This window comes from Agelaius tricolor, unplaced genomic scaffold (genome assembly GCF_023055355.1).
Source record: "Agelaius tricolor isolate 1412-34295 unplaced genomic scaffold, bAgeTri1.0.p SCAF_6, whole genome shotgun sequence".
Lineage (NCBI taxonomy): Eukaryota > Metazoa > Chordata > Aves > Passeriformes > Icteridae > Agelaius > Agelaius tricolor.
The window spans coordinates 40,781,541-40,809,523 of NW_027269266.1; the positions used below are offsets into that span (position 1 = coordinate 40,781,541).

Below are 27,983 nucleotides of genomic sequence, written 5' to 3' on the forward strand. Positions count from 1 at the left end.
TGTCTCTGGAGAGGAAGGCTCCAGAACCTCCCTGTGCAGAGTGCGTTGCTGATGTAAATAAAAACTGGTGGTGTGGGAATACAGCTGAAGCCTCCGGTGGCTATTTGTGTTTTTTAATGGATGTACAGTCAGTAGGGAGCACAAAACTATGCACGAAGCACTCCTCTGGCAGTATCCTTACACGGGGGGAGCTCGACCGAGGGAAACGGTCGCTGCCGGTGTACCCGGGCACCTCTCGGGGCAGGAAGGGTGGGTGCGGAGGGCAATGCGATGCTGGTGACGGGGAGCCTTGGGCCATTCCTGCGCGGGGAGGAGGCGCTTCCCGCCGGGGAGGAGAATCCATGTGTGGGACGGGAGGGGGTGAGGGAAGCGCCCGTGGGCTCCTCCCCGGCCTCCGTCCCTCCGCCGCCGCGGTGAGTGCCGGGGAAGGGCCGGGGCGCAGGCGGGCTGCAGGGGGGAGGGCTGGCGGGTCCCAGCGTCGGCTTTCCGTAAAAAAAAGTTTCTGTGGTACGGCTGAAAGGCTTGCAAGGTGGGACGGGAAGGGATGCGCCGCTCCTGAGCTGGAAACTTCGGGGCTCCGTGGTGTTTCCTCAGGAGGGTCCGTCCCGCCCGGCGGCCGGCGCTGCCTGACGGGGAGTGGGGAGCGGGGACGGGCGGCAGCGCCCGCAGCTCCGCGGCGTGGGGACAGCGCCTTCGTACCAAACACAGCAGCGCTGCCCGGCGTAAATGGTGCTCCACATGCTGGCGAGGATGTGGCGCTCCTGAGGGCTGCTGGGGAAGGGTGGCGAGGTCCCATCGCTTGCGATGCATCGCTCCCGTCCCGCCCTGGCGGCCGTGGCGGGGTGCAGTGAGCCATTTGCTGCCCCGAGAGCCTCAGCGCAGATCCCAGTGCAGGGACCTCACGGACCCACGGGCCACTCGCTTAGGCCCCGGTGCTTTGCCCACCTCACCCGAAAGAAGCTGGAAGAGAAGGAGGCGGGAGCGGCTCGCAGGACAGGATGGTGCCCCGTGGCCTGGCCGTAATTCCATCAGTTCCGTGATTCCATCAGCTGCAGCTTTCCGTGTAGGATTCACTGCTGGTTGAATGCGAAAATAGTAAATGATAAAAGTTCCATGTTTATAGACCACAGTAAATTTCTCCCTCCTCCTCTGTCTTTAGCTAAAAACAATTCCCCAAGATTTCTCTGGTTGGAGAAAGTTTCTTTGCTTTCTAGTAGTGGCTCATTATTTATTGATCTTTTCCCACCGGGAAGGAGTTACAAGGAAGCCACATAAAGTCTTCCTGAGAGGGGCTTCCTAATGCATCCAAACACTCTATATAAAGTTATATTTCTATACAGAGAATTCTGTTAAGATATGTAGGAACAAAACCAGTGACGGATGGGAATATTTCTGTTAAAGCCTGTGCCTTTTAAAGAAAGCTTGTCATTTTACCAGATGGAAGCAGAAATAATTTCTTCTGTGTTCTTTTATATCTGTTGCTCTTCAAATAACTAGGGATGCTTACAAAAGCTTATGATACAGTCAAAAGAGACTGAGAGAGGGGAGGGAGGAAAAACCACTGAAAGATGCTGATCTCTGGGACCCCAGAGCGATGCAAAAGCACGAGTTGTAATGGATTTACAGGAACATGATGTTAACATACGGCTCCCTGGGCATTTATTGACATGTGTAGCATCACTGATGATAGTTAGACATTGTGAAGTGGGGCGTGATGAGTATGCTTTAATTCACACAAACAGAATAATTTAAGATCTGCACAGGGACTCTGTACAAGATCTACCAAAGCACCATTTTTGCTATAATAATAAAAGGCTATTTTTTAGTACCTTTGGGAATACATTGCATTGCTTCTCATCAAACATGCAGACTTTTTGTGTAGCACACGTGCCCATTTACCTCTGATCTCTGCATGTTTTTTACTGTTCTTGAACTAAGTAAAATAGCTGAAGTTCTTTTAAATGTGGGACCTGCTGTGGGGAAATAGGTGTTTTATTCACTTATTATAGTCAAAGACTGACTGCTGTTGCATGCATGACATAAGATGTGGAAAATCAATCCCTTTTCTGTCTCTCCCAATGATAGCAAAAAGTTGAATTTATGCTGGCCTGACAGAGTCCAGATTACCAAGCATACCAAAATTTCCAATTCTCTTGCTGTAATGACTCTGTAGCAAGTAACTGGCACTGTAAAATAGCTTTTCTCAGGAAACAACCCTGACTTGGAGACACAAAGGGCATAGGGCTCCATTTCATGTGAAATGGAGCATTGTTTTCATACAGCCACCTCTGGAAGAGTGATTATGTTTTGAATGCTATGGACAGAAGGCTGTGCTAGTGGGGACTCCCCTAGCCCTGGGCTGGCACTCAGGTTTGTGTGCTTCACTGTTGTCCTGCCACAGCTGACTACTAGGTGCTGTGTAAATCCTGAAGATAATCCAGCTGCTGGCTGCAGGTAACTAGGTAGTAGCAGAGGACTTTATTTCACAGGCAATTTAGAGGAACACTTCTTGTCAGGATAGCAAGACTGCAGAAGAAGTAGAATTGAATGAGTTTTCAGCTCTTCAGAAATATTTTAGATTGGTCTCAAATTAGTTGCTTTAATGGAGAGTTGTTAATTAATTTGTTCCTTGTATTGTCTTTACTGCATCATTCTACACAGTCTCCTTTGGAGCAGCCAGCTCAATAAGGACTCAATTCAATAGCTGACCCAGAAGTTGAAATTTTTTTTAGCTGTTCTGTAAGATCCTTTAGCCCCTTTATCTACAGAATTTATCTTTGACAAAACCTTGCAATAAACTTTGCAAGACTTTGCAATAAACATTCTTTGCTGCCAGGGGTCTTGCAGCACTGGCAGTGGAACAGGCATCACAGTTTTGTTAGAAGAAAGAGCTAGGAGATCTTAGTAAAAAGAGGATGTGAGGAGGGCAGGGCCAGGGAAAGTAGAAATGTATATATGCTTGCACAATGCTGAGAGTAGAGGGAACTCGGAGGAGACACGAGATAAAGTGCCAGTGCCTTCACTGCAGCTTATTGACATGGATTGTACAAAACCTTGCTGGAAGTACTGATGCTTTTACTGTACCTCTTACTATGACAAATTTCATTTCCCTGTTTCATTTCCCTCCTTACTCCTGGCCTGATCCCCATCTTGCTTCCTCTTTTTATTCTCAGTGGCACAGGTTTTTGATGGCATTGATTGCCACACTTGCTGTTGCTTCTCATATCGCTTCAGTCCCCATCAGCATTTCATTTGGCCAAGACCCTGTCTTCCCTTTCTTCTTGGCTTTTACAGCTAGCTGGTGGGGAGGTGTTCTGCTCTTGGGTTCTTTTTAATTCCTTCTAGTCTGTTTCCTGCCTTCTTCACCTGATGGACTTTGCTGCCCTCAAAATGGCTAACTGCATTTCCTCTCCAACATCATTGGCCGTCTCTTCAGTAAGTAATTGGGTTTTTTTTAATTTTTCCTCTTAGGAACCAGAAGTCCATTCTGTTCCCAGATAGGAAGCTTTTCCCCATGAGTCTTTCTCCTGTTGTCTCCCCATTCTAGACTCCTGCTTCATTCAAGTATTATCTGTCTTATCTGTCCCCATTCCTCCTTAGGTGTTCTGCTGTTTCAGCTACTCTCTCAAGCTTGCAGGTCTTTCCCTTTTTCTTGCTCATTTCTGCAAATAGATGTGTTCACAAGCTGTTGCTGTTAGAACAGGTGATCTGTTTTGTCCATAACTTTGTAAGAGCCTTAAGGTGTCTCTCAGAAAAACGATTTTACTCACTTTTTCCCTTTCAGAAATGGAAGGCAGTACCCTGAGGTGTCTGACATTAATGTGTGTCTCAGTCTTTTCTAACAGCATCCCCATGACTGATGCAACTGTTGTCACATGAATTGCACTGGAATTGAATCCAGCATCTGGAGGGCCCAAGATAAGGCAAGGAACACTGTATGCACTCTAGTAAGAAAGTGCTTTCAATGCCTATTTATAAGCTGCATAAGCATTTACCTTTAAACATACCAGATGTGTAACCTAGCATTGTAAAACTGACAGATCTTCCACAAGAGACTTAGCAACCTTGTGTTCCCTCCCTGAAAAAATTATATTGAAGCACTATGGAAGCTGGGACTCTTTGCAGAAAGAGGTGATGGGTTTGCAGATAAGATGGAGACCTCATGTTGTCACACACTGGCCTCATGTTTTTAAAAACACCGCCAAAAGAACCCCAACAACACAAAGAAAGCCCTAGTGAAACAGAATCATATATGTCAAATTTCTTCATACAGCTGATACACTTTGCTATGAATACATGTAGCAGGAAGTCTTTCTGTTCCAGCACCATTTGAAGTGTTCAGCTCTTCATCTGGTATGGATTTTCTTAGTCTGTGAATGGTGGAAATTTCCATTTTTTTCTTACTAAAAAGGACTGATGAAAAATACTAAGTACTCCAGTACTGGATGGTGTGGAGTTTTGCATTAAATTTAATATTTTCATTGAAAATATCACTGAGAATTCATATTGCCAGTCCTGACTTCCCTGCTTGGTATTTTTGTTCTTTCTCCTTTTCTCCCTGATATTTAGCCTCACTTTATATTCTTTTTTGCTTGGTTTCTTGTTTCTCCATTCTGCAGATCACCCTGTGTGAAAGGGAACCTGGTCTGTCCTGCAGCATTTGTATGCACACCACTTCGAGTTGCAGCCGTGGTTTGTACTGACTTAGACACAGTCAGATGCAGGGCAGACATTTTTGAGACCTTCTTGTCATTCCATATTTTTCATGTTCTGTCCTGCTGTTGTATTTCTTCTTTCTTTTCTTATGCTCCTTGTAGATGGAACTGAAATAGTGAAAAAATACTTCGATTTGCTTTGTACACTTGACAGCACGTTGGTTCGTTCTTACGGTTTTCTGAACGTTTGTCTCAGTTCTTCTTACAAATTAGGAAGAAAGAAAGTGCAATAGAATAATGTGGTCCTGGAATAACCAAAGCAAGCAAGGAATGTTGGGTGGATGCAGTATCTTGAAAGAGTAGGGTTAATATTTTAATTGCACGTTTTAAGCTGATACTATCTCTTTAACTAAAGCCTACAGATATTTAAGGCTAAATTATGTTTTCAACATGCTTGGTCTTCATTCACAGAATGAGCTTTCTTGAACAAAGAGATGTGCCAGTGTGGCTTCTGGAAAGCTGAGTGACTCAGAAATCAGCCACTTCCTCGGGTGGGTCATCTGAATGGGGTAATGAAAGCTTGATTTGTCTGAGTAGAGGCAGTCACTTACTGGTGTGGTAAGAAATTCAGATCACTTGGTTACGTTCCGTTTGTTGGAAACAGTTTTGCCATTTTGGGAGTTGGCTATGACCCAGAACAGTTGTGCTGGGGATTTGCCAGGTCTCAGCCCTTGGAGAGCCCAACTCTTAATGCAGTTATCTGCATCCATGCAGGTCAGCAACCCTAAGCTGGGACCTGTTGGGAAATCTGAGGGGCTAAGCTGGTTTGCCCTGCTGGTTTGAGTGTAGATAGTTAGTATCACTAAAATGCAGTGGCATAAACTGTGTCCTTCTCCAGCATCAAGCAGGAGAAGCTTCACCGATGCAGACAGCAGCTTCTGATATAGAAAACCCATAGAAGTGAGATTGTTCCAGTAGCAGGTCATTTAGAATAATCTGTGAGCTGGCAGGGCTCAGATATATCTTGACAGGGGAGTGCTGGGGAGCATTTGAGAAAGTTTGTCATCACCACAAATGTCTTAAGAAACTGTGAGAATTTTGTAGCAGCAGTGTTGGCACATTTACAGAATTTTTGAAGGGTTTTGTCTTTTGGTTTTGTTGATATGACTGCAATCAGAATCTAAGAACATTCTTCCAGATATCCCTTGACCTGCTGAGACAATAGTATGTTTTAACTGTTACTGGGCGTTGTCAGTGATTTGTGTTGATCATGCAGATTCTCACTGTCTGTGTGGAGGTGATTCAGTTGAGATCTTGGCAAAAAATTAGCTTCCTGCATGTGAAATCATATGTGCAATTTGTACCTAAATAGTACCTAAATGAACTTACTGTTGAATTGTAATTTCAGTATAACTTCATGCCTACTATATGGTGGGCACACTAACTAAAATTACAAGAAGCCCTGCTTTAGTAATACAATAGAGAGCAGTCTGATCCTGATTCCTCTTGCTTTATGCCCTGTAGAGAAAAAATAGGAATAAATGGGCATCTAAAAAGAGCTCCCAAGAGGTGGTTTGGAGAACAAGGGCATACACTGTGTATGTATTTGCAGCCAAGGAGAGAGCATCCATGCTAAAGAGTATGGTTTCAAAATAACATCCCACCTGGTGTTGATGAACCTTCTATCCTTAGAAGCTAAACTCTTTTTCCTATTTTTCCTAGTTTAGCTAAAACTGCCTCAGAGTTCACAGGGCCTTGCTTTCAGGAACAGGTATTATATTTTCAACACTTCTTACACTCCCTTGTTGTTAACAATGAAAAAACAGAGTGAATTGCTACTATAAATTAATTCCTCCTACAAAATTAATTGCTATGAAGTATAATTTTATTCTGTCCAGATTATGTTTGGACAGATGCCCTGCTTTGTCTACTCAAACATGAAAAACTAATAAAAATTATTAAATTATGCATTAGGAACAGGCAATTAATAAAGCAGATGCTACTGGTGGTGTTTGAGGCAAGCTAGAGTAAAATAGTGGTACAGGAGGGAGACTGCTAGTTGTAGGTATTTTATTTTTCAAAACCTGAACAAATAAATGAAAGTACCTAAGGAAGAAACATTATTAAGAAGTTGGCCATGATACTACACAGAGTTTGGGAGTATTCTGTGATGTCTAATTGAAGGATGTATGTGCATAGAGTAAGGTTTAAACTGAGGTTCTGTACAATTACTTTTTGCAGGCTCGGTGATGTGAAGGACAGATTTCCTGTTTGCCTGAAGTTAAATCCAAGCTGACCTGTCACTACAAATGGACAGTTTTTCAAAGATGAGGCTTGGTGGAGCAGCTTCTTGGTATCTCAACAATGGAAGGCCAACTTTGTGCTAATGTGGACATTTCTGTGAAAAATCCTCCAGGAGCAAGCCCTCGGTCCTTCATTGCTTTGCTGAAGGTTTACAGAGAGCTCCTGGTCAGTAGGATCCGAAACACGCAGTGCTTGATTGATAACTTGATTAAGAACGACTACTTCTCCACCGAAGATGCAGAGATTGTTGTCCAGTTTCCTACTCAAGCAGATAAGGTATAATTGGTTTTTTTTTCTAGCCAGTGAAGCTTTTGGTTACTTTCAGTTTATCACCAGATTTTAAGGGTTCATCTGACAATTTTACATCTAGTGTGTTTTCTAATCTTTGTTGTTTTGGCGTTTTCCCACCCATTCTTCCTGGATGAGTGTCTCCAGCACATCCCTTTCCAGCTCGGCTGGCACTGCTGGTTATGCCCGTTGGCAGCCATAGGAATTTAGCAGGGTGATAATTGCTATTCTGTCCCTCCCAGCTGCGGCTTTGTCCTCTGATAAAGATGTGGCCACATGGTTGTTAGAGTATAGCAAGGAAAATCTGATTAGGATGCTGTGGGATAGAACCATCCTGCTGTAGGAGAGACAGAAATGAAATGTTGTTTTAGAAGTTAATAATTGTTTGTTGTCTGTGTGAACACCTTCCTTTCTATTTAAAGACCTATGTACCTTGTAAATGTTTCTGTGGAAAATTGATGTATCCTGGCATATTTGGGGTTTTTATTCATCTTTGGACATCAATAGCAAGAATTATTTCCCTTCATTAGGAAAAAAATTACCGTTTACACAGTTGGTCTTTGCATGGTAGCTTGAAACAGCTGAGGAGATTGGTTGGTCTGGGAAACAATCAGGCAGCTTCAGAGCCCTGTCACAGTTAGGGGCAGGCAAACCATAAAAAATTCAAAGACCTTGGACTTCACCAACAGTGCAGATTTTCATAAAATAATCATTCTTGCTGGCATGTTGAAATGGTAACACAGTGCTCACACTGTGTGTAGGGTCAAAGCTGAATAAATGCACACTGTATGATTATCTCAATTTCTTATTGTTTGGCATAATACGCATGGTTGTATGCAAAGCTGAGGGGGAGGCCATGCATCAGGCGTCTAAGCAGAGACAAAGAGCAGGCCACAGTGATGTAAGTGAAGTGGACTCTGTGGGAGCTTCTCTGGAAGGCATAAAACTGCTTTTTAGAGCATACAAATTGTCAGAAAATGCTCCATGTTTGCTGTGCTGCACATACTTCACCCCGATTTAAGCTCACAAGAGACCACAGTCTCTGGAAACCCTTTGTCTGGTCTAGAACTGCATTCTTCATTTATTTCTAGCAAGAGGATCCTGACATTCAAAATGTGCCTTCAGATGACTTCTCTGTCTTGCAGAGGGGTTTGTACTAGGACTGCCTTGTACTGGTGCACAGAGATCACCCTCTGCCTTGCCCGTGGAGGTGACACTTTGTGCTGAACTGCTGTAGTCACTGCCTGGTAGCCATTAGTTTTGGTAATAACTGCAGGCAGAGGGGCCATTGTACAGAGGGAGCCTGGAGAAATGAGTTGCTGTGTTGGAAGGAAAAGTTGTAGGGTTTTAGCTCAGCGTTAAGATCCAGGGAGGGATTCAGCCTATCCTGCTCTGAACCTGGCTGGATCCTGAGGTAAATCCAAATGTGACTAGAGTATTTACAAAACAGAAGGTGAATTTAGGGCACTGAGAAACCACCTCTATTTTCATTTTAAACAGCACAGGGTTTAAAATACACTGTGTAGTCATGCTGAGGAAATCCTTTGGGTTCCCTGTTGAGGACTGGTATTTATCCATTTTGTTTCTGGTTAGTGTGATTGAGCTACAAGTTCAGACCTTAACTTGCAGAACCAACTCTCTCACAGCACTCAAACACAAACGGCGGTTGGGTTTTGTGGTGGCTCTAGTTCAGAGCTGGATTTTGATTTCACCTTTTTGAAGCACCAGTTTGGATTCTGGCCCCCTGCTCCAGTCCAGAAAGGATCCTAAAGAAGCTGACAGGTATTACTGTGATAAAATGCTGTGTATCAATGATCCTTTCTGTGGTGTTTCTTCAGGTTCGCAAAATTCTAGACTTGGTTCAAAGCAAGGGAGAAGAAGTTTCGGAATACTTCGTCTATGTCCTGCAGAAAGTCACTGATGCTTACTATGAGCTTCAGCCTTGGCTGGATGAAATAGGTTATGAGCCTTCAGAGAATATTTGTAGTAAACCTGTGGTAAATACAGATCCAGGTAAGGTCATGCATCTCTATCCCTTCCCTTAGAAGTGTCCTGCTACGTAGGAAGCTCCAACCAAGTGACAGGAGAGTAAAAGTTTAGGCAGGCACAGCCAGGGAAAATTAAAAGGAAAAATTAATTAGCCAAATTATAAGGCACACTGTATAACACAAGGGTGATGTTGATAAATTACATCCTGTTTTGTTAAACTTGGGCTCTTTCTGCATTTGGTTGTAGGTATGTAACACTGGCAGAACCACCTTGTGCCAGCTGTAGTATTTTCTAGGCCTCTACTACAATTTATTAGCTACATTGTGATGTTTTGGCCATGGACTAGACAGTATTTCTTGATGAGAACAGTCAAGCAATGAGGCAGGTTGCCCAGGGAAGCTGTGCAGTCTCCATGGGGGTTTTCAAGATCCAATTAGACAAAGCCCTGAGTAACCTCATCTGATGTCAGAAATGATCCCGTTCTCAGCAGGAGGTAGGACTAGACCTTCTGAGGTCCCTTCCAACCACAATTATTGTCATCCTAAATGATGATTTTTAGCAACCCTAAAAATCAGACTTTTAAGTATTAGAGAAATTATTTCCTCTGGAGAGGTTTTTCCATACTACATAAATATAAGAATTACTTTGTCGCCATCTGAAGCAAAGTTTCTGTTGAAAACCACAGGCCAATGTTGTGCAATAACTGAGATTCTCTTGTTGGTTTTTTTGTCATCTTAAAAAAATCTTTTGAGATGCCTGGTGCTAGGTTTCTAAAATGCATGGCTTCTATTTGCAACAATATAAATGACTAAAGAAGTTAGGAAAGAATAACCACCTACCTGATAGAACTGCAGTTAGAATATAAGTACAGTGAAATCAGTGACCAACAACTCCAACAAGCCTTTGCAGAGAGTTAAGCAGCCTTTGACAAAAGATCAGGGGCTTGGCTTTGAGTCTCAGCTGAAGGATAGTAACCCCTTAAACTAATGCAGCATCAGTACTGGCTTTCAGGAAGTGGTGGCTCACATGTGACCTTTCTTTAGCACCTGAATTTCCCAAGTGAGTGATGATGGCAGCACAAATAGAATTAATCTGCCAAAGAACCTTTTCCACATTAGAATTACTTTTGTTTATAACCCCCTCTGAGTTCCCAAAGAGGTGGGTCATTGTATACATAGGTTTTTAAATAATAGTCTCTTTAATAATAGTTCACTGTCTTTTTAGTTAGCAGGTATTGCCAGAAACTCAGACATGAACTGGGACGGGACTCCAAGTTTTTTATGTTGTATGCTCAGAAGGAGGAGATGCTGCTTGAAGAAATCTACTCCAACAGTATTATGGAGCTGGTCAGTTTTACCAATGAGAGTCTTGGCCAGGTGGGTCAGTTAGAAGCCCTTTTTGATGATGCAGTTGGGCTAATTAATGAAGATGGAGAGACTGTTTATGTCTACGGTGATGCAGGAATTGGAAAATCCATCTTGCTGCAAAAGATACAAAGCCTTTGGGCCAGGAAAGAATTGGACATAGGGGCCAAGTTTTTCTTCCGTTTTCGGTGTAGGATGTTTAGCTGCTTTAAGGAAGATGAAGCCATATGTTTGAAAGACCTGCTCTTCAAATATAATTGCTACCCAGACCTGGACCCTACAGAAGTGTTCCATCACATCTTGCAGTTCCCTCATACAGTTCTTTTCACTTTTGATGGCTTTGATGAGATCTATTCCGACTTTGATCTCAGCAGCGTACCTGAGGTATGCTCACCCAATGAACCCATCCACCCCCTGGCACTGCTTGTAAGCCTTCTAAGAGGAAAGCTTCTTAAGGGATCCAAAAAAATTCTTACAGCCCGGACAGGAACTGAGATCCAAAAAAACATCATTAGGAAGAAAGTGTTGCTCCGTGGTTTCTCCAGGAATAACCTGAAGGAATACACGGCTATGTTTTTCAAAGATGAGCAGCGACGAGCACTGGTGTCAAACCAGTTGGAAGCTAACCCAAATCTCTGCAGTTTGTGTTCAGTGCCTTTATTTTGCTGGATTATCTTTAAATGCTTTGAGCACTTCCACTCCAGCCAGTGGTTTGACAGCCACGAGCTCCCAGACAGTTCTGTTACATTAACAGATGTATTTCTGCTCATGATTGAAGTACACCTGAACCGATCTGTGAAAACAAGTTTGCTGAAGAGCAATATCAGGAGCCAAGCAGAGATGTTCAAATCAAGAAAGGAAAGTCTTCTAGCTTTGGGTAAAATGGCATACAAAGGGATGGAGAACTCTTCCTTTATCTTTGAGCAGGAGGAAGTCTCATCGGCAAACATCTCTGAAGAAGATTTGCAACTGGGCTTTCTCAGGACAGTTAAAAGTTACAGTGGCTGTGACAGTCAGGCCACTTACGAGTTCTTGCACTTAACCCTTCAGTCTTTTTTCACAGCTTTATTTTTGGTTATGGAGGAGAAGGTGGGTACCAAGGAGTTACTTGAATTTTTCAATGAATGTTCTTCCATGGAGACTGCCCAGCCTACTTGCCTTCGTATCCCCTGGCTGAAGAAACAACTAGCAGGGGAGGATCCTTTCCAAAATAAAGAACACTTTAATTTTACCAACATGTTTCTTTGTGGCCTGCTTTCTGGATCCAGGCAAAAGCTCTTCAGACATTTAGTTTCGCCTGCAGTCATTAAGAGGAAGAGAAAAACACTCATCACATACCTTGGGGACAGCATGAAATCCCGCCTGAAAGGCTACACTCGGTCCAGGCTGAAAAGCTACAACCAGGTGCAGATGCAGCCCAACTTTGTGTGGATGCTGAGGTGCCTGTACGAGACGCAGAGTGAGAAGGTGGGGAGGATGGCAGCCCGCCGCTTGCACGCCAACTACATCAAGCTGGCCTACTGCAACGCCTGCTCTGCCGACTGCAGCGCCATTTCCTTCCTTCTGCACCACTTCCAAAAGCACCTGGCTCTGGATTTGGACAACAACAACATCAATGACTATGGAATAAAGCAGCTGCAACCTTGTTTCAGCAAGCTTGCAGTGATCAGGTAGGGGTCTCTGTATGTAAGCAGGTCCTTGTGTATTCTTCATTTATTCCACAAACCGGTGGGCTGAAGGAATTGATGTCCCAAGTGGAGAATTATGAGGATCAGTGCTGCTGGAAATTAATACTTCAGTTCTTCTGAAATCTTTGTTCATTTAGTCACAGGAGCAGAGATAAGCTGTGAATTTGGAAACCAAAATGGAAAGAATGGAAAGAAGTCCTTAGAAGCACAGACTGTTTAAACCTCTAGGTTTAGTTAGCTCCATCTCAAATTGTTTTGTCTCAGAAGAGAATTTTTATGAGAGAAGGTGCTTAAGGGAAAAAGGAAACAAATGGGATCCTCCATTATCTGAAGATTGCTGGAGGTCATCTCTGCCCTTGGTCATAAAGGGTAAGGGAGGATCTCCAATAACCCTTCATCAGAAGCTCTGAATTTCTTGCTTTTGCATCCTGTCCAAATGTCTGGCTTTCATAGGACAAAAACTCTCATGTACATCCATGAAAGAATGTAGTTGATGCCTTCAGATGTGGTGTTTCCCTGAGGTGCTGTGAAGGGGGGACATGGCTTGGTGTGAACAGGGAGAAGTAACTGCACCTCTGACATCACAGGCCAGATTGTTTCACCTCCAGCCCTTTGAGCTTGTACCACGTAGCTATATCTTATTTTCCAAACATTTAGGTGCAGAAAATCAGGATCTTTTTTAAAGGTCTTTCAGCCTCATGAGAATTTTTTTAACAACTGGATTTATTCCTCCTGTTTGGCTATGCCTTGCCTTGTTTTCCTCTAGGAATAAATCAAAGCCAGTGACTCTTGGTTTTTTCCCCAGTGATTTGCAAATTGACTGACATCCCAGCAGAAAGCAATAAGGAAACTCCTGGGAAAAACACATAAGTACATAAGACAAAACAAAGAAGCAAAGGCCAGCCTTTCATTCTTCATGCCTATCATGATTGTGCCATACACAGTGTGATCCTAACACCATCCCCAGCACCAAAACAGTCTTTTAGGTTGCCCTTTTAGGAACCCTTTATGGATCTTCAGATGTTGGAACTTTTATTTCCAATGAGCAATTTCTGCAGGTCAGGAAATACTGTTTCCAAGAGCTTAGCTATCCCTTTCAAAGAAGCAGGCTGTCCTGATGTGTAGAAATTGGCTGATCTCTCCTGTGTGCTGGTGCATTCCAAAGGGACAGGTTGCTAACTAGCAAAGGCTTGGGAGGCAGTTGGTGATAAGGGACTCTCAGCAGGAAATCCTCAGGTACTGACTTTATGTGCACACTAAATGTGGTCAAAGTGTTTTCACAGGGACAGCTTTACCCAGAAAATGTGATTCATGGCAATTGGAATGCTTCATTTGAACCTGTCCATAAGGTGAAAAAGCTTGAGAAGTTAAAAAAAAAAAAAAAAAAAACAAAACAACAACAACAAAAACCCCACGCCAAACAACTGTGAGATGAAGCATTTTTATTCTGTGAATGACTGATATTGATTTGCTTCGTGTCTGGCTGGGACAATAAAATTAGAAACATCTAGCACACCCATGGGAGCACAGTCCTGTTTTCTGGCCAGGACTTTTCACAACCTTTATTTGGTGAAGCCTGAATGTGTTGTGACTTTCAAGATGCCTGGCTTTCACTCTGTACTCAGAGAGAAGATTGCAAGACTAGTAGTTTGGACAGCTTGCTTTTGTTAGGGTGTTAAGCAGACTTTCTTCCTGGAATCACAGTAAGCACAGAAGGAGGGTGAGATGTTTATCTGGAGTCTGACTTCCTACATTTTATTGTTCTCAGTTCTGTGGACAGCTTCCAGAACATTACCTAGGAGATCTGGGGCTTTCTGATTTTTATCAGTTTTGGAGTGAGCCACATGAATGTGAGCTCACATTTCCCTTAACAGCTTTTAATATGTGGCATAAGGACCTGTTAAAATATCAGAGGAAAATGCATAGGCCTCCAGACATTCGTTAACTCACAGGTGATGAACGTTTCTAGTATGTATTGATTCAGGCTTTTCATTCCCTTCTTTCCAGGCTCAGTGTAAATCAGGTCACAGATCATGGGGTGAGGATCTTGTATGAAGAACTCTCCAAGTACCAAATTGTGTCTTTCTTGGGGTACGTACCCAGCTGGGAGCAAAACACTCAGCAGTGATACTGGAAAATAAAACTCTAAAGCTGTCAGCACTGACACAGCAGAGGTGGGGTGGAAACTACAGTTTAAGCAAAGCAGCTTTTTGTGTCAGAAATGATTCTGTGACAGTTCACTGGGACAAGGACCACAGCTTCCTCTCCCATCACACTCCCTCACAGCCTCCTGCTGGCATCAAAGCCTTCTGTGGCACAGTGTGGACCACCAATTAACCTGCTTGCTAATTTTTATACTGAAAGCCTTCTGCTGTGGAAGGGATAGACTGCAAGCAAGAGAGCATGTGTAGTTATAGCCTGCTGTTTTCTCCACTGTAAACTGATTTATTTCAACTATGCAAAGAAGATACAGCTTGGTAGAGACTGCTGTCAGGAACATGCAGTTTCAAGTGTCATGTTCATGATACCAATTTCTTTCAAGAGCTTAATTAGTTCTTAATGAAGCTGAAGCTGGAAGGCACGTTAGCTCTGACTTCCTGCTCTTGGTTAAGTAGCTACATAAAAATGACTTTTTGAAAGATAAACATGCATACCAAGAATAGCTTTTTTCCTCCAGTGCCCTAATGTAAGTACAACTGCTCAGGTATCTGCTCTTCAGTAATATTTGCAAGGGGATTTTATGACTTTTAAAAGACCAAAAGTACATTATGGTGTTTTGTCTTTTGACTTACCTTCTGGCAATATTATTTCTGTACTAGCACAGGAATAAAGGGAAACTTTGTTTGCTTGTGGAGACCATTTATTTAAAAAATTATATAAATATTCATGATTTGCAGTCTAGTCTCCTTATATTTTATATCTAGCCCATCACAATATGAATTATATATCAAAATAGAAATACAAGCAACTGTGAATATGTACAAAGCTGCACAGAAAAGATAGATGCTATGTGTGCATCATAAAACATTCAGGTTGTAAATATTTAACAGCAGTAATAACCTATTTTTACCAATGTGATTTTTCTTTAAGCTTATACAACAACCAAATCACTGATGTTGGAGCCAAATATGTTGCAAAATTAATTGAAGAGTGTTCAAGCCTGGAATATGTTAAGTATGTTGGATTGTTTTTCCTTTCTACACTATCCTAATTGAGATTAAGCAACTTGAAAGGGGAGGAAGAGTAGAAAAAAAGACAAAAATTGTATTTGAAATAAAATGTAATTTAGGTTGTTGTTGTATATTTGCTTTGCAGTAGTCTAGCAGTGGATAGCAACAGGTGAAACTCTTGAATCCATAGTCTTTTCTGGAATACAGTAGTGAGTTAAAGGAGTGCATGAGACCTGTTCTTTACCTAAATCCAGTCTGAGCTCCTGAGCAAGGCTTAAGCTGTGCATGGACCTTGCTGCTGCTTCCAGCAGGCAAATTCCCTTGGATTTAGTACCAAGCTTTTTAGTGTCTGACCTTTTATGGGCCACTGGGGTCAGGCTGTGCTGGTGTCATACCTCAACTCTGGAATTCCCCAAATTCACCTGGTGACTTGTTCCCTTTAATTCCTGGAACTTCCCCAGATAAGAGTGTCTGGCCATGCACATTGGTTGGACCTAAAGGTAGATCATTAACCAATGGTTTAATTGTGACCATAGCAGAAACCAGAGGTAACTGCAGCAATGTCAGCTTTGGGAGGGAATGTAGGAACAGGCAGCCAGGGAATCTTGGGTTCTAGTCCTTTCCTTGTTCTACCACTGACTTGGTCTGAAACCTCACTCTGGCCATATCCTTCCTACTTGAAATTTTTGCAAAATTTTGAAACCCAGGAGCACTTAGTTTTTTCAGTGCTTTGACAGTGCTTTGCTTATTTCATGTAGCTTTCACAAAAAAAAAAAAAAAAAAAAAAAAAAAAAACAAAAAAACCTGTTGAAGGATGGTTGCATTCAGGCTACATAGTAACCCTAGAGGTTATTTTGAGATAGTGTGCACATTCACGTGCCCAAAGTCAGCCAAACAAGACAGTTTTATGTAAATGTAGTGGCTTGGGGCTGGGGGGGAGGGTTAGGGGTTTGGTCTGTTCTTTAAATCAATCTATATGCAATTATCTCTCCCTTGAACTCCAGCCATTTGATATCCACGTAGGCCAAAAATAGAAGAGGCCTTGTGTAAAATGCCAGCCTGGGACTGACTGCTGCACTGACCTATGCCACTGCCTAGAGCCTGTGCTTACAACAGAAAAACTTGAAATTATTGCAGTCTGTGCCTATCAGCTGCAGTCTGCTCTGGAAACACACAGTCAAGAAATATTCTGTTCCCTGTGGCATCATGAAACATGCTGCATGTAATTCATGAGCTCTGTAGCAATTGCTGATAGTATGAATTATATTAAAAACAAGGCTGGGGTCCTTGCCCTGAGGATCAGTTCCTAAAGCTCATTTCTAACATACTGAGCACCAAACCCAAGACTCTACTGCAGTACTTCTGATTTGGAGGGCTGACATGCAAAATATGCAAAAGACAACATAAAATTATGTCTTTTAGTCAAAGGTCAAGTGCCTGCAGTCTTTTTTCACTCTGGGTTAATCTTTGATAACTGCAGGTAACCTGCAGAGTTAATTAGCCTTAAGTACTTGTGTGGCTTTCTGAACTGGTGTTCTGATAGCTGCACAGTTGTAAGTGATGCACCTCATCAATTCCTGTACTTTGTGCAGAATAGGAGCAAACAAGATAACGAGTGAAGGAGGGAAGTGCCTTGCCCAGGCCATCCAGAAGAGCAAGACAATGTTTGAAATTGGGTAAGTTCAGTGCTAAAGAGCAGAAGTTAGGGCTTGATCTTGGCTAGGATTCCTTTTTTTTATGCTTACCTTCTCTCCTCCTTCTACTCCTTCCCTCCTCAACAACAGCATTTGAACAAACAATGCTGACAATATGTAGAGGCATAGCCACATTTTCCATGGAAGGAAATGCTGCTTTGTTGTTCTTCAGTTCACACAAGGTTTGGTTTGGGTTTTGGCATCTGTTCTTTTCTTTTTCACTGTTCTGACAGAATCTTAAAGGAGAAACAAGCGAACAAGAGGACAGTATATAGAGCTATCCCCTTCCTTTATGGCAGCACAACTCCTCTAGAGATACTTGGTTATTTTTAAGTCTGTGTGGTTTTATGACAATTAGCACTGCATCTAGTTATTGAGTGTCATTGTTACACCTGTCAAACCTTCTGCATCACATGCTGATAAAGTTGTTAGCTGGGAGAATAAAAGGGTATTCACATCGTCCTTTTCCCTTAGGCTGCCCCTAATTGCAAAGTGCTATTATTGGAGAGAGCTCTGCATGTACTCCCAACCTTTAGTTCCTGCCCTGTTTCTCAGGAAGGGTGCTAGGTTTGACTTATTTTATTTATTTTTTTCCTCTTCTGGCAAATCCTAGTTTTTCTTTTCACTCTACAGGAGAACACATTTCTTAAAATTTAGTACTTGAATACATGGAATTAAAACCTCTGCTTGGCCATTGTGAAAATCACAGTAGCTGTGAGACATGGAAATTGGATTGTACAATCAGATTTTTGGCCTTTAATTTTGTTGTTCTACAATATTTCACAAATATAGTGAGCAACCTGCACACTTCCATATAGCTGGGTCTGCTGTGCTGTACTTGCTGTAATTTCAGTGAAGGACTCCTGTTTTCTCCTGTGGAGGAAATGATCATTCCAAATGGACTTAGGATAGCTTGGACAGAAATGTCGAAATAGCAAAACTGCACCAGCTCTGGAGGACAAGGAAATTCTGGGGAACTTACTGGAAGTCCGTATGTTTAGATACCACAGAGCTCAATTGATTTTAAAAGAGCTGCCAACTAATTACCCATAAGCTGAGTGTGGCTCTGAGTCATCAAGCCAGGATCCCTGTAAAAAACCCAACAACACAGACCTCAGCAGAGGTGTTTTCAAACCTTGTAATACAGGGTGAATTTTCAAAGTGATTACTCTGCATAGAAAGGATTTGACCAGATACTCCTAGTTTCTGATCCAATCTCTCCAGCTTGTACCATGTTACCTTCTCTCACAAAATAACCCTTTGTGTAATCAAGGATTGTTTTGCCTTTGGAAATACTATTTCTTACCAGTGTGCAGCAAGGTGATCCCTAAAGCATTCCTGCTGCACAGGCTGTCTCCCAGAGCTGCCTCGGTGCTGTGGCCTGAGGGTGCTGGTGAGTCAGCAGAGGTTACTGGTGCCATGTGCAGGCAGTGGAGCATACCTGCCTCACTGGGGAGGGTATCTGCCAGGTTCCTTACAAGCCTGAAAGACTGTGAAGTAACCAGGAAGGAGGGGAGGGGAGAGAAACAGGGAGAATGCATTGCCAAGAGTCAGTAGGGCAGCACAACTGATAACTCATGTTGTCCTCTCTTCACTAGGATGTGGGGTAATCAAGTTGGAGACGAAGGAGCAAAGGCATTTGCAGAGGCTCTGAGGAACCACCCCAGGTTAACAAACGTGAGGTAAAACATCAGCAGAGCCAGGCAGCTTGGTGCAGTGCTGGCTTTTCCATCCTGCTGTGAAGCAATGACTCTTCCCACCAAGGGTTGGCTTGGAATGCCATCTGGTATTGCAGCCTTTGCTGTGCAGCAAAGAGGTCCCTGGTGCAAGTGAGAGGCCAGACTCTGTCAAATAGCCCTATGCGGCCTTTAGGCAAGTTAAAAATACCACATGACTGGCATCCTTTCCTCTGCGTGCACCTCCTGCCCTCATGCTGCACAGAGGTCTGGCATTTGTAAAGGCACATGGTCAGTGGGTGCCATTTTGATCTGGGAGCATTAGCAGGAGCAGGCACCAGCTGTCACTGAATCAGGTTCCCAGTGAGCTCAGTATTAACAGCATCTATTGAAAAAGTGCAGCAGCTCTTACCAAAGCACTTTGTAGGTCATAATATGAGGGGCTGGGACATTCTCACATTTGGGCTCATCCTGTGCTCCAGTGGAGCTACACCACCACACATTCAGTGTTGGATGTCGTCCTGACTGGAGTTCAGGGATGGATCTCAAACCAGCCTTCTGGAAGCCATAACACAGGTGAGGTTGGAAGCACAGCAGAAACCAGCGTGTTAAACAGCCCATTCCCTGCTAAACTTTCAAATGCTGGCTGGGGATTTAAAGATTTAAAGATGTTTTGGAGTCCCTCCACACAGCTGGAGCACTGGGTTCATGGTGACCCTTTCTGTTTGTCTCCCAGTTCCACTGGCCTTCACGGTGAGGGGAGCAGGCAAGGCTCCTTAGTTTCCCCACAAGGTGGCACATGGCACTAGTTTCTTCAGAAATACTCTGGGAGTTTGGGGATCTCTGGAGAGTTTATTGCTGCCACTTCAGATCCGGGGATTTCAGAGCTGGTGCCTTGTCCTCTTTTCTGCAAGCGGGTAGTCAAGCTTAAAAATTAAAAGCTGAACAGGTGCAGTGACCTAGATATATTTAAACTTAAAAGCCATCTGAAATAGCCATCTTCCCATAATTGCACAATCCATCCAGACACATCAGACTTGAAAGAAAACATTTTGAACTTGAATCAGAGCTCAGGGATTCTCAGATGAGAGCAAATATGCTGATGAATGTGTTTGCAGAAATAAAGAGGAGTAACTGTGCTGTCTCGAGCTTGGGTTTGCTGGCACTTGTGCAAGGTGAATCCTCTGCTCTGCAGTGCACTTGTTCTTGGCTTCATTTCTTATCTCCCACTGCTAATCTTGCTCCATGATTAGAATTCATAGTAAGCACCTGTGGTAGCTTTATGTGAAGACCAAGGGAAGATAATTCCTACTACATTAGTTTACTTTATTTGCCATTTTTAGGCCCAGGCATGATGGACTGAGAATATCCAGTTTAAACTGAAGCTAGGAGGGACTCCTGCCAATACATACTTGTGCTATTGCTCTACTTGGTTCCCCTTTCTACATTTTTTGAGGCCTTGCATTATTTTAAGGGGGGAGATGCTTTTTGAACTCCTAAAGCCTAAAGAACGTAACTGACTGCATGATTTTGCCAATGTCTATTCAAAGAATGAAGGGCAGACTAAGAAATGTTTGTGGTTTGTAATGGAAAGCATTTACAAACTCATCTCTCCATACACAACACAAGGTGTTGTATTTGGAAGAAGAATGAAGTATTTAGATGCCTGAAGGACTTAAAGGACAAAGTGCCCACTTTGTACAGGGATGACAAACACATGTAAAAACCTGTGTACTGCTAAGCACAACTCTTCGTCCTTGTTAAGAGCTTCAACTCTCAAAATTACTGAGTGCAGCTCCACTGTCAATCCCAAGAGCACAACTCACTGACAGCAAACCTCGTGGACTGTTAGATAGACCTGTACTCAGGCTGCAGACTGTGAACTGCTCTCACTTGTAAAAGTTGTAAGGGCTCAGTGGTTTGTGAAGTATGTGAGCCTTTGAAACACACAAATGCTGAGCTGTACATCTGGGAAGCAGATCATCCAGGATATTCCCTGGTATTTGGCAGTGGGAGAGCCAAGTGGTTCTGCTTCTTAGACATTTGTATCTTTACTTCACAGTCTTGCATTCAATGGCATCACGACAGAGGGAGGCAAGAGTATTGCTGAAGCCATGCAGCACAACAACTCCGTGAGGATATTCTGGTAATTGACAGTGTGGTCTCTTTCTCCTCTGCTTCCTTTTCCAGAGCAAAATGCTGGTTTATGTCCTCCAATCCCATAGCCCTTCCTACTCTCCCTCCTCCTTCTCTCCCTGCCCTCATCCCCTCTGCTTTCCCTATCAGTAAGCTATAAGATATCCCTTTGGAAGAATGTGGGCATGAGTAATGGATCAGCAGCACGTGTCCTTTGGGATACATTCCAGTGACCAGTGTCATGCCTCGCTCTGCTCCCTCCATCTTGCTTTCCCCACCTTCTCTCCTTTCCATCATCTGAAGTCAAGTTCTTTGTCCTCAGTTTTTGCACCTCTTCAGTGTTGTCTGTACCTTTTCCCACCACACCTCATTCACCTTTTAGACACTAAAGCATCATGAGAAAGTATCACTAGAGCATTGCTCAGAGAAATAAAGATCTGATACTCGTCTCTTTTACCTCCAGGGCTTCTCTTCAATATCTCTTTGTGTCCAGCCTTTACAAATGCTCAGGGCAGGAACAGCACATCCCCCTTTGGCTGTCTAAAGCTAAGTCACAGAAAGCTGCAAAAAAGGGGGCTGAAAAATAATGTCAACATCCTAAGTGAACATTGTCTCTCCCACTTAGGTTGACTAAAAACGAGCTGGATGATGAGGCAGCAATGAGTTTTGCAGAGATGCTGAAAGTCAACAAGAAACTGGTGCATTTATGGTGAGCTACATTCCACAGTGGCACAGACTCTTTGGCAGTAACTACATTAAAGCTTCACCTTCCAAGTCTATGTAGGTCACAGTAACAGCTTCTGTGCATGGTCTGGATGCAGCTGACTGCTTGTAGACAGTTCTAACGGGAAGTTAATAAAGCTGCTGTCTAGCATTTGGAACCTGCTTCCATACAGGGAAAAGTTCAAGCTGTTTCTGGTAACTTTCAAACTAATGATTGATTTCATCTCTCCTTAGGGGAACAGTACTGGCCTCAAAATCAAATGTTTCAAAAAAACAAAAACCCAAAACCACAAGCAGACAGCTAGAATAGAATAAGGTTATTACAATTTTTTCTGTTTATTATCATGCTATGAAAGTAACTCTTCAACCAAGAACCTAGGTGACAGACAGATACATGTCACATTTGCCTGATGCTTGCTTTTCAAGCTAGCAATATACTGATGCATGACACTCATCTCCAAGGCATCAATCCTCAGGAAACCAGGGATTATTTCTAGCAATCACAGTAAGACTTCTTACACTTCTAAGAAAACACAGCGTTGGCTTTTCTAATCCAGAGGTTGCCAATGGATGGGGTTGGGCAGATGTGAGCTGTAAAAAAAGTAGCCATCCATTCATCTCAAGTGATCAAGGGAACATCAGACATGGAGTCCCTTTGCATGCTTTACAAAGACTCTGCTGACCACACTCCAGCACACTCCCTGTATTAATCCTAGTTCCAGCCCCTTAGGAAGCATGCTGGCTGTCATGGGTGCCACTCACAGCCTCTTTTGAAAGCAGCAGAAGCTGTGGTGCCCATCACCCTGCAAATGAAAAGACAGTGGGGGAAGTGCTTGATTTCTTTGTGCACAGCTGCAGATATAATTCACTGAGCAGTTTGGGTTGAATTCATAATAAAACTTACCCCAGCCAAAGCAGGCATAGTAATCGAGATGAATGTCTTTGTCATGGCTCAGTGTTGTCCAAGGGTGTCTGCCAGTGGACAAATTGATATCCTGCTTTGTTGATTGCACCAGTGGATACCTCCAAAAGGTGGTGACCTATATAGATAGTTGAACTTGAGGCTGAGTTAAAGTCTTTTTCCAGTAGCTGAAAGATTCTACTGGATTCCTTTGCATTTTGATTCCAAGTGCAGAAACTCCTTTAATGGGAATGCCTCCTCCCCTCCCTCCCTCAGAGATGTTCAATACACTCCAGTTTTCAGCCTCATCCTGAATCCTGAGGGATTCATACAACCAGTCACATGGAATAGTACAGCTGTGGGGCTCACCATGGTAGACTGAAAGGTGAGTACTGAATTAAGCTAGGCTGATGAGGATTTTTATACTCATGCAGATGAGTGGCCTCTGTTCATCTTTAGCTAGTGAGATGGTCTACAGTGGTTAATAAGAATTACCTACTGTTTCATCAGTTTCACTGCTTGAGGATCTTATGTATGTTTTTTTTCCTTCCCTAAGCTCAGATGAGACATAATTTATAGCTGGTAAGTTGGCTTCACTGGGACTTGCACCTGCTCATACCAGAGTCAGAATCAGTGCTTTATTTTTCAAAGATCTTGTTGGTCTGATAAACAAGACTGGAATATTTGGCAGCTTCTGGATCATAACTGCTAAAACACTAGGCCTACACAGGGTCTGTACTCAGAATTTTCTGTACATCACTTAAAAATGTCTCACAGTCTTCTTAGTAAGAAAGCAGAGCTGAGAGGTTTGTCTGTCTCAGTCTAAATACCACAATCCCATACCATTAGTGAACATAGCAGAAATTTGTCAGCTGTGTAATTAAAATTGGTCAGAATCTCCAGAATGGAACCACATGCAAGATTAAAAGGAAAAGATTAATACTCTGACCTCTGTTTCTGAAAGTGCTTGTGGGACATTTGACCAATACTGTGTACCATTCTCACAGATAAAATCACAGTAATTTTCTTGTGACAGACAGCTTTGCTCCTTAATGTCAAGCTGAGCACAGGTTGTGCATGTGCTGCAAAGTAGTTTCCATGTTAGATTGACATGAAATGCTTTTTTTTTTCAGGCTTATCCAGAATCAAATTACAGCCAAAGGGGTGAAGTGCCTCAGTGAAGCTCTCAAGGAGAACACAACTATTCAAGAAATCTGGTAAATGTCCCTTTCTCAAAGGGTCACTTTGTAAACTTCCTTTAAAACCCTACTGGCCTTACTACTTCCCAGCCTAAAAAATTCAGAGCAAGTTTATGTGAGGCAGGGGTTGTAGTTCCAGCTGTGGATTTCAGACAGGTAAAAAGCCACTGCCATTGAAACATTTCCTTGTGTGTTATGAATGTCAGGCGGTTTTCTTGGTTCACATCTGTCTGTACCACTGATTTGCAGAATCAGGGCCTGAATTTATAGACCCAGCTTTGCTTGTTGTTTTTATTTTTAAACTTCTGAACATGTTCATGCTTTTCAGGATCTAAATGCCAAATAAGCAGGAGATGGTTACCTTTAATCAGCATTACTAGTCTGGTTCACAGAATTTGTGCTTGGATTTTTTTGGGCGGTGCTCCAAACATACTGAAAGTGCTAAGCTACAAGGCGATTAACTTTTTGTAGGATTTGTTTGTTGTAGATTAGGTGGGCATCACACAGTCACACGTGTACATTTAAGGCAGAAAGCCAAATACCACATTCCTTCCCTCGCCTCAGGGAGCTCAGGAGTCAATAGAACTGAGCTGGTTTTAGCACTGCTGCTTTATTATTGAACATGAAATTTATTTTTAAATATATGTATTTGTTTTAGTGAAAGGACACTGAATTCTTGCTTAGAAAGACAATGACTCACTGTCTGACTAGTGTGTTCCCTGGAGATGTGGAAGAGGTACTTTTTCCAAAAGCCACTGTCAGCTTTCGTCGACAGAAGAGGCATCAACTTCCCCTCAGATCATTCTGAATCTTCAGACTGAAATCGGTCTTTTGATTCTGGCCTGAATGTTCAGAGGCATTCATTAACCCAAGTAATTTTATAAATCTGCATGGTTTAATGGATTTCAACATTTCTGAGAGCAGCACTTAACCAGGCTGCTCATTTTCAGGAGTGTAAGTATCAATGTAGATTATGTAGCCAGAATTGAAAATTTTGCTATCGGTCATTTCACATTAATAATGCTTGAATACTTCACAGAATTTTCTTCCCATGTTGTCATAGAAGACACAAAATGCTCTGTAGACTTTAAATATCTTTAAACCAGCCCACTGCACAGTAAGAACCTTTGTCAACTCTGTGCTGCTTGCTGAAATGCAAACAGCTGGGTTTCCAATGCCAAGTTCAGTTACTGGAGCTTAGGTGTGTGTTCAGGTTTTATTTCTGAGGGAGGAGCCTTGTTCCTTGGATGTGCAGTAGGAACAGCAGTGCTGGATCCAGCCTAACACCCATTCCCAGTTGAGAAGCATGCAGCCTACGTGACATTTCGAACCTCTGCACCAAAGATGGTGCACACAGATGATGGGAAATGGTCACTACCTTACTTTCACTCACATCCCTTTTGTTGTCCTCCTCCAGCTTGAATGGGAACCTGATAAGCCAAGAAGAGGCCAAAGCTTTTGAAAATGAAGAGCGGATCATTTGCTTTTGAATGAGGACTTTCCCATTTTGCCAAGTTGGTGTTAACAAAGGCTACTTCTACACTTGGACTGCAGAGTTTATAAAGGCACCAATCTACAGTGCTCGTGGCAGGAGAGAGATACACAATAAGCTGCCTTTTTATGAACACACTGCACTCCCTCAGCTCCATCCCTTACCCTGCCTGTTATTTTTTATCCTTTTGGTGAGTGGGAAGTTGTCTGGGTAAATAATTAATGTTTGTTTGGTGCTTTGAAGATGAAATGCAAAGTGTTAACAGACTAAATCCACTGGCAGGTGTATGCATTTTGATAACTGAGTTTAGATCTATTCTGTACAGTGATGTAAATAATCTGTCAACTTATTTATATACGTAAATAAAGACATACAAGTATGCATAAACAAGAAAGGGTGCAAGATGCACAAACTCCACCAGCTCTGAGTATTACCTGCCTCAGAACTGAAAATGAATATATACACAGCTTTACCAGAAATGGTATCTATAGTAGTTGCTTGGTGTTTTGAACACGAATTCCTTCTTCCTGCCTAGAAATTAGGTCCCTCTTTCTCCACTGACTACAGGCAGCATCGTAGACACTGCTTTTTTTTGTTGTTGGGATTTTTTGGATGGGTAGGAACGGATGCATCAGGCTCAGATTACTTTCAGTAATCTTTTTGTCCCATATCAAAACCAATCCATTTTCTTTCATGCAACCAGAAGCCCTTGCTGCCATCACATTTTTTTATGGTAAAACCATAACACGGGCAGTAAACCACTTCTGCTTCACATTTCCAGAGGGCTGCATAGAAACAGCTGCCTCCTGTTTCCACAGTGTTTGTTCTGGGGAGGGGGTCTGGAGAGAAATGTGAACAATTAATTAGCAGGCTGTTCATTGCCTTGGCTCCTGGCCTAGGCTCCGTGCTGGTGGCACTACACCAATGTCATGTTGCCCAGCATCAGTGGGGAGAAAGGACGATTGAAAATCAACTGCGTCAAGTAGAAATCCCTTCTCCCAGCAACAGACAAGCACACAGGAGGATTGAGATTGGCCTGGAAAGCTTTTAGTCTATGCTTGAATCAGTGGACACAGCAAAGCAAGGGGCAGTAGTAATAACAAGGATCAGCAAGAAAACATTATCCTCCCCCAAATGATTATTGCTTAGGGAGTGTAACTTTAGAGGCTTTGAAAGAAATCAGTTAGCAAAGGAGTGGGGTATTTGATTATTTTTTTGTGGGAGCTTTATAAACTCAAACTCTACCCCACAGTGTAGAGGGTAGAGTTTGAATTTATAAACCTAAAATGGAAAAGTGTGAGCCATTTTTCTTCCTTCTCCCGTGTTACCATCTCCCCCCCACCCCGCCCCCAAACTTTGAGAAACAATTCTCCAGTTGCTGACTAACCCACAAAACCTTGGTAGGCTGGAAGAAGAATCTCCAGTTAAAATGCCAAACCAATGAACCCTCACCTCCCCATCTCCCAAATCTGCCCCATGAAGCAAAGAAAGTGCTTGCTTTGTAGGTCAGAGCTTCTCCCTTTCCTATGAGGTAGCAAACCTTTCCTAGCCCTCAATTCTGTCTACTCCCTTCAGCTCCCTAACACATTTTCAAATACTCACTGGGCTTCTCACAAAACCTGCAGCTATAAAGGGAAAAAAAAGGGAAGAAAACCAACTTAGTTATTTTTCAGTGGCTTTTCCTCTGTGCCTGTGGTATCAACACTGATTTTTCACAGGGAGACAGATGAGGTTTTTCAACCATGCCCGAGGGAACTCAGCTAACTTGAATGATTTCTGCACCTGAGCCATTTGTTTACTGAAGCGAAAGGGCACACAGTTACAGATGAGCTGGATTTCAATTGCCAAAACATCTGCCAAAGCAAAGCCTTTAAAGACTTCTCAGTGACTCTAACAAATCAGAGACTCATGCACCTTGTCAAAGTGTGTTTTGCCAGCCTACTCTGATGGAAGGGAGAAGATACTGGTGGCAAGGAAGGCCTTCACCAGAGGTGTAATTTGCCTGTGTTTGAGGAAGCGTGCTCCTACTTTGCTCTAATCACAGAATTATTTGCTCATTTACCAGGTAGAAAATGAGTTTAAAACTACAGTTCCTGTCCTTGTTTCTCTAATTGACTAAAATAGCTTCCCCCAAACTTTCCAGTGCAGTCACATCTGCCCCTTTTTGGGGCTAGAGCAGCCTTTGGCATTGTTTGTAGTGACAATCTCAGCCCTGTTGAAAATCTTGTTCCATACCTGGCTGTTACAAGCTGGGCATCCAGGGGGTGTTTTCAGAGACAGCAGCATTTACAGGGCTGCAGCAGCTAAATGCAGCCTCAGGATAAGTGATGGCAGGATCAAGCCCAGCTCCATGTAAGACAGAGTTTGGCACTGAACAAGATTACAGTGCCAGAGACAGAGCAAGTCACAGCCACTCCTTCCAGAGGTGATTTTGAGCAGCAAACATTTGTTTGGACTGGACTGAAGGTCTGAGCACAGCTCACTCTGGGTTTAACAAAACCAAGGAGTTTCATAGCATCCTGCTCCCAGCTCCCCCAGAGCAGGGGGTCTGCTTCACAGGGCACATCCCAGCTCTGGGAGCCATGCTGGGCAAACTCTGGGAGCAGCAGGACATCCCTTGTTTAGCTGCACAGCATTTCTGGCTGAGGCTCTTCCTAGTCTTACCAGCCTGTTTGTAAGGGGCATTGGAGCAACACTTCTGCAG

The 27,983-nt window shown here is 43.0% G+C and overlaps 1 protein-coding gene across 6 annotated transcripts; it reads left to right on the forward strand.

Moving 5' to 3' along the window:
• Positions 1 to 354: 354 nt before the first annotated feature.
• Positions 355 to 27,958, forward strand: NOD1 (nucleotide binding oligomerization domain containing 1). 6 transcript variants are annotated; one of them, XM_071429475.1, is made up of 13 exons: positions 483 to 4,692; positions 5,127 to 5,206; positions 6,897 to 7,235; positions 9,086 to 9,260; positions 10,461 to 12,270; positions 14,296 to 14,379; positions 15,379 to 15,462; positions 17,051 to 17,134; positions 18,751 to 18,834; positions 20,891 to 20,974; positions 21,590 to 21,673; positions 23,722 to 23,805; positions 25,205 to 27,958. In XM_071429475.1, the coding sequence occupies exons 3-13, from the start codon at positions 7,020 to 7,022 to the stop codon at positions 25,275 to 25,277; spliced, it is 2,862 nt and encodes a 953-aa protein (XP_071285576.1). In that variant the 5' UTR covers positions 483 to 4,692; positions 5,127 to 5,206; positions 6,897 to 7,019; the 3' UTR covers positions 25,278 to 27,958. The 6 variants fall into 6 exon arrangements, 4 of the variants coding, with proteins under 4 accessions (XP_071285577.1, XP_071285576.1, XP_071285575.1 ...); XM_071429474.1 differs by having other exon boundaries at positions 483 to 3,435; positions 3,833 to 5,206; XM_071429476.1 differs by lacking the exons at positions 483 to 4,692; positions 5,127 to 5,206 and adding an exon at positions 355 to 413.
• The last annotated feature ends 25 nt before the right edge of the window (positions 27,959 to 27,983 follow it).

What these genes read in the sequence shown, in the direction of transcription:
- NOD1 (XM_071429476.1), top strand. Translation starts at nt 7,020, where the DNA reads ATGGAAGGCCAACTTTGTGCTAATGTGGACATTTCTGTGAAAAATCCT. An exon ending in TGTGGTAAATACAGATCCAG is followed by an intron (nt 9,261 to 10,460) that starts GTAAGGTCATGC and finishes CTGTCTTTTTAG; the next exon opens with TTAGCAGGTATTGCCAGAAA. An exon ending in CAAATTGTGTCTTTCTTGGG is followed by an intron (nt 14,380 to 15,378) that starts GTACGTACCCAG and finishes TTTTTCTTTAAG; the next exon opens with CTTATACAACAACCAAATCA.